This window comes from Condylura cristata, unplaced genomic scaffold (genome assembly GCF_000260355.1).
Source record: "Condylura cristata isolate star-nosed mole 26May11 unplaced genomic scaffold, ConCri1.0 scaffold00003, whole genome shotgun sequence".
Lineage (NCBI taxonomy): Eukaryota > Metazoa > Chordata > Mammalia > Eulipotyphla > Talpidae > Condylura > Condylura cristata.
The window spans coordinates 77,552,564-77,558,616 of NW_004567104.1; the positions used below are offsets into that span (position 1 = coordinate 77,552,564).

Below are 6,053 nucleotides of genomic sequence, written 5' to 3' on the forward strand. Positions count from 1 at the left end.
CGACATTCTGGAGACCCACCGAGCAGACTGGTGCTCCCACTGGCACGGCCTGGCACACACCAGAGCGGCGGCCAGCACCAGCAGGCGCCCCATTCCTGTGGTCCGGACTGAGCCGGCGGGAGGCAGGCTGTCGGGGGCCGCCCCATCACGGGTCGTTGGGGGGCAGACGGGCAGGGTCTCAAGGTGGGAGCGGAGATGCCCTGCTCTGCTCTTAGCAGAGGTTTGTTTCATTCCCCGCAGCAGGGGATGACATCGCACACGAAATGGGCTGAGATCGCGATCGCCTTTTTTCTAGGAGCAGACTGGGGTCGTTTTGACCCGTAGTTGAGATTATAACATTATTCTTAAAATCCATCTATTAAAATTAAGATAGGTACATAAGTTCGTCAAATTTGAAGCTATCACATCTATCACAGTGACGATGGGCTAAAATAAAGTCCCGTTAAAGCTTAAATGCTACTCTGACCTCACGGAGGCCTCTCAGAGGGTGAAGTCAGGACTAGGGTGGAGGCTGGAGACGCAGGCGGATACACAGGGCACAGCTCGGCTGGGGGCGGGAATTCTCTTGTAGATCAATCACAAAGAGCCAGAAAAGTTCCTTAAAAACTGAGTAGCGGGCCCTCCCTGGTGGCGCGGCGGGTTAAAGCGCAGCACTGAGAAGCTAAAGCCGCTTCCGCATGAGTTCGATTCCCGCCTGCCCCGGAGGTGACCACAGGGCGCGGCAGACCTCTCCTGACCTGCCCACTGCTCCCCTCAGCAGTGTACTTGGTCAGTCGGCCTGTTCTGCTCCCCACTCTGTCTCTGGGGAAGCCTCTCACCCTCCGCATCTCTGGCCTGTACCCCAGTTCTGTATGAATAAAAAAAACAACTGAGTAGAAGTCTTAGGTGAAGTTCCTTACTCGAAGGCTAAACTGAATAGAAGCTTAAGGGGGACAGCAGAGAGCGGAGATCTGGGTTCTCGTCTGGCAGTGAAAGAATTCTGAGTTTTTAACTTAATCTGTCCCAGGGCACCCCAGTGTGAGTTGGGCTGCCTGGCTGTGGTCTTCACCCGCGCTTCCGATGCAATCGTCGTGTGGACACACTCAAAAGGTTCGATAATGGATTTATTTATAAGGAGAAAGGTAAAGGAACAACCCGGGGAAAGAGGGAGAGAAACACAAGTCAACTAGGGTGTCCTACCAGTTCTGCTGACCCGGACTCCCCCGGCAGCTGAAGACCCATCGAGCGCCAAGCAGCCGGCCGCCACCACCAGGCCAGGAGCCCCAGAGCCCACAGGTCCGGGCTTGTCCCAACCTGCTGCTCAGCGGTGGGAGTGACCGAGCGCGGAGACTCACTGAGGGGCTGGATAAGGGCAGCGTGAATCAGCCTTGCGTCCAGGGTGGTGAGGCGGTGAGACACTGGCCTCGCATCCGGGAGGGGGCCAGAAGGTGGCACAGCGATGAGTCGCCCTTGGAATCTGAGTTTAGAATCTACCTAGGGGCCCTTCCCCCGTGGGGCAGTCGCTGCGGACCCGCCCAGGGCCCGTCTCAGCTGCTGTCCGGGAGCCAGAAGCTCCGCTTGCTCGGCCTCTCTGCCTCCCGCCTTCCTCTCTTGCCGCGGTCACAGAAGTGGGGACGAAACGCTCAGCTCCGCCCTCCCGGCCCAGCCGCTTCTCCCCGTTGCTGACGGATCAGTGTCCAGTGTCCAGCATCTGGGGTGGGGGCGGCGGCCGTGACTCCCGCGCCTGTTATAGTTCTAGTGCTCTGGTCTTACAATATTGATTTTGTCATCATTATTCTTATTAACCAGCCAGTGGTGATACTTTTCATTCCAAGAGGACCTTCCCGGCCTGGGGCGGCGCTTTCTCGCCTGAGCCAGGCAGCGCTTTAAGAGGCTGAGGCCGTCCATTAGGAAACTGATGCCTGCGTGGAATATCCTGATGATACAGAAAGGGCGGTCATGGCAGGAGCTAGCGTGGAAATCCTGATGTTTCAGAGCGCTTCCCTCCATCGGTACCGTGTCTGGTGACAGAGGTTGCATAGCTGTGTCAGCAGGCGAGGACCTCGATGCTGTGGGGCCAGCTGCCCGCAGGCTGAATCAGCTGCAGCCTGAAGGTCCCCCGGCGAGGGCAGAGGCCTGGGGCCCCAGGGGCCGCCCCTCCAGTCTGTCGGGGCCCAGGAGGCCGGGGCGCAGTGGCCTGAAGCTCGGATCCGCCCCGAGTCCCACACCCCGTCCCCAGGAGCCCTGCCCCGCGGTGCTGGGCGGGGCCTGTGGGGAGCCCTTGGGTTAGAGGTCACCTGGCCGAGCCTCCCCGGCTTAGCGCCGGCCCCCAGACCGCTCCCCGGGCAGGTACGAACGAGACAGGTGCACGCACACCTGCGCACTGGAGCCCCGCAGGCAGGAGAGGCCTCACCCCCTCCCCTGCAGCCGCCCACCTCGGGCTCCGGCCTCCAGACCCGGAGGTCCTGACGCTCCTGGCCGCCCCAGGTTGTGGGACCCGCAGGTTGGACCTCCCCCGGGGCCCCCGGGGGGAGCTGTGCCCGGAGCCTGCACCCCCGCTGTACCCCCACCGACATCTCAGCCCTGCACCCACACGCGTCTCCTTCCTGCGAGCGCCTGGCGGCCCCACCCGAGGCTGGACACTGGGGAGGAAGAAGCACAGACCGCGGCGGGCCCAGGCCACAGCACGGCCTGCAGGTCGGCCCAGCGTCTGTCCCCACAGCAACGAGCCCCCCGGCGGGCGGAGCGTTGGCACCGTGCCCGTTACTGACGCACAGCGCACGGTGCTCGCTGCATGTGGAGACGGTCAGCGAGAGCCGGCCTGCAGGCCCGCGGGGCGGCCAGCCGGCCCAGGAGAGCGGGGGAGTGGGGGCGTTTGCGCAAACCAACCGCAGCTGGGGTCCCCCCCCAGGCCAGGCCAGCAGCCCCCAGAACCAGTCCCCTCCTTGCCATGGGAGGACGCTGGCCTGCGGCGGCCAGCAGCCCCCAGAACCAGTCCCCTCCTCGCCACGGGAGGACGCTGGCCTGCGGCGGCCAGCAGCCGGCCAGGACCGAACCAGACTCGCGGCCCTGGGCTCTTGCTCCTGGGCTGTGGGCCCGGGCCTGGCGCCTGGCTCCTGGCTGGCCCTCGGCGGCCCTCGGGACTCAGCCTGGGGCGCTGGTGGGACGGTGACCAGCTCCCCCTCCCGAAATAGCCGTGTCTTCACGCCCCTTCTTTGGTGCACAAACCCTCGGGCAGCCTGTCGGTGTGCGCCTGCAGCCGGGTCACTGCGAGAGCCTTTCAGCGCACGGGCGAGGACCGCAGCCGGCCCCCGTGATGTCGGGGTCCCCGCCCGGAACAGAAGCTGGACTTTGGGGACAGCAGACGGTGGCCCACATAGGTATTGAGCTGCAAGTCTGACCCTGAACCCACCGACCCTGGAAGCCGACGTGACGCCGCCAAGCAGCTGCCACCAGAGAGCCACGCTGCAGGGCCGTGGGGGCCCAGCCGGGGAGGCGGGGGGGGGGCAGGCGCGCGGCGGCTGATGCCCGTCACCTCGTGCCTGTGACCACGGCCGGAGTCGCCACCTCTCGGGGTCTCGGACACTGGCTGGCAGGAGCACGAGGCAAGGGTGCCCCGACGGGGAGAGAACTGGGGGGGGCGCCCAGGCCCGGAACCCGGTCACACAGGCCGGCGGCCCTGGGGAGGGACGCAGCCACGCGGGCTGCAGGAGCCGAGCCCGGTCACAGCACACGGAGCACTGTCACAGAGCAGGCCCGGCCAGCGGCTGGGGGTCAGGAGCGAGACCGAAGGTGCAGGCCGGCGTGGAGGCGGCGCCGTGGCGGAGACCGGGCCTCTCGCACCTCACAGTTTACTCAAACCCACAATAAACAAGCCACCCCAGGGAGGAGGGAGCCCCCAGCGGAGACGTGTCAGCAGGCTCCGCCCTGCCCGGGGCGGCCTCCTGCCCGCCCGGGCCCAGGCAGGTGACCTGCCCACCCCTCTCCCTCCTGCCCGTGACCTGCACCTGCCGGGGCCTCTCTGCACTGACCCCTCGGCAGAGGCCGCGCTCCCAGGCCGCCCGCCTGGCCCACCAGCCTCTCAGCAAGCCTGCCCCGGGCCCACGTCCCTCGGCCGGGCGACACAGCCCGGGAGGAGGGCCAAACCCCAGGTGGTGCCCAGCCTGGTGGGGCTGGAAACCCACTCACCCTGTACCTCATCTTCATTTACTTGTAATTACCTCTGTAAGGACCCCAAATAAGTCACTCAGTGGCCCAAGGGTTGAGACCAGACAGCTTCTGTCTTAAGGGTGGGAACCCCAGCTAACCCCAGCTGACCCCAGGGACACTGCTGACCCTGGCTGGTCCTTGTGGGGCGCCTGGGGACATCGGGTGCCCACAGGCCTCCTGTGCAGGTGCTTGCTGGCCCACCCTGGAGGCCTGGCCTGTGGCTGCTCTTACAGAGCACACACTGAGCCACTGAGGCCGGCCCCGTGGGGCGCTTTGTGGAAGGTGGACTACACGGAGAAGGTGGTCACTCTCGAGACCTCTGCTTCCAGACCACCCAGCTCCCCCAGCCCCGGGCCCACAGTCTTGCGGCGAGGCTGCCCAGTGGAGTGGGGGACTTGTGATGGAGTGGGGCTCTTGGGGCACTAGCTAGCCAGAACACCCGAGTGACCCCAGAGTCAGCTAGCGGGGCAGGCCGTGCCCATCCCCTGTCCACTGAGCCCCGCGGCCTTCCGTGGGGTTCACAGGCTCCTAGTTCCGCAGGACTGCAGGCCTCGGCCACCCCGCGGTTCCTTCACCCAGCACCTCAAGCTGGCTGGCAAAAACAAAACAGAGCCGAGGCGTGCCAAAGGCAGACAGCGCGCAGGTGAATTCGTGCGGCTATAACTTACGTTTCTGTTTATGTTCTAACAAAAGTTAGCAAAACAAAAGGAAAGCTGCTTTTTTCTGGAGTTACTAAGTTCCTCATTCTCATTAGAGCAGCGTAAACAGACCGGAACAAGGCCAGGCGCAGGAGTGAAACGCTGACTGTCCCCCGCCCCCACACTGAGAGACGTGGCGCGGAAGGCGAACGACAGAGGCTTAAGCCCTCGGGCTCCCGGCGCCTTTTCCTGCGCAGCTCAGTTCAGCGAGCACCTCTGGAGGACGGTGGAATGCGGGAGTCTGAGCGCCTGGTTGGGACAGGAACGTGTCGTCACACGATGTCACTGCGCTGTCTTGCTTTGCCACACTAACTCTACAGCCATGGCCGCCTGCGTTATTAAAGCAGCCAAAGGTGAAGCCAGCGTTTGCCTCATCGAGGGCATCGAAATGCGAAACGGCTGCAAAGACAGGAGTGGCCGAAGCCAGACAGCAGTGACCCACCCCAGGGGGAGCCAGCCTGGGGTCCCTGGCTTTTCCGGGCACCCCTCGCTCGGACTCTGTCGGCCGGAGGAGACGCTCGGCCCGCGCCGTGGCTCCTCTGTGCTTAGGGAGGAACAAGGGTAGGAGGTGCGCCCGGGGTCCCCCCAGGAGCACGGGGGCGTCTCAGCACCCAGAAGCCGGCCGCGGCCGCTGCAGCACAGGTGCGGCCGCCGGCCTGGAGGGACCCCGGGCCCCGCAGGCCCTCCCGTCTCCCCGCTGCCCCCCGGCAGTGGGTTCCAGTGGATCCACTTGTTCTGCTCCCCATTCTGACTCTGGGGCGTGTTCCCACCCCCACGCCCCTGGCCTGCTCCCCAGCTCTCGTGTGCATCAATAAATAAGTCTTTAAACAATCAAAGAAAAGACAAACAGAAAAGCATTGTGCGTGGACCAGACTGCACGTAGCCAGGACGCCAAGGCTGTAGCCGTCACGCTGTCCAGCCACGGCGGCCGCGAGCGCTTCGCGGATACTGGCAGGCGGTTCCCAGGGGCGCGCCTGGCCGGACGCCAGAACGGACGCCCAGCCGCATGCCCGCCGGGGCCAGACTCGCCGCCAGGGCCGACGCTGCGAGCGCAGCTTTGGTGACGAAAGGGCGGGTGGGAGCGTGGCGCAGGCCCCTGGCCCCTGGCGTGGGGTGGCGCCTGTCCACGGAGGAGCGAGGCTCACACAGCCGTTTCAACAGGCGGCG

At 65.0% G+C, this 6,053-nt stretch overlaps 2 protein-coding genes across 2 annotated transcripts in view; both read left to right on the forward strand.

Moving 5' to 3' along the window:
- The window catches only part of BACE2 (beta-site APP-cleaving enzyme 2), a 53,466-nt gene extending 50,170 nt beyond the window's left edge, over positions 1-3,296 (forward strand). The window contains exons 9-11 of the mRNA XM_012730973.1: positions 2,702-2,784; positions 2,891-3,069; positions 3,174-3,296. Coding sequence (XP_012586427.1) covers positions 2,702-2,784; positions 2,891-3,069; positions 3,174-3,296 — 385 coding nt within the window. The remainder of the gene's footprint in view (positions 1-2,701; positions 2,785-2,890; positions 3,070-3,173) is intronic.
- Positions 3,297-5,208: 1,912 nt separating this feature from the next.
- The window catches only part of FAM3B (family with sequence similarity 3, member B), a 27,380-nt gene continuing 26,535 nt past the window's right edge, over positions 5,209-6,053 (forward strand). The window contains exon 1 of the mRNA XM_012730982.1: positions 5,209-5,319. Coding sequence (XP_012586436.1) covers positions 5,209-5,319 — 111 coding nt within the window. The remainder of the gene's footprint in view (positions 5,320-6,053) is intronic.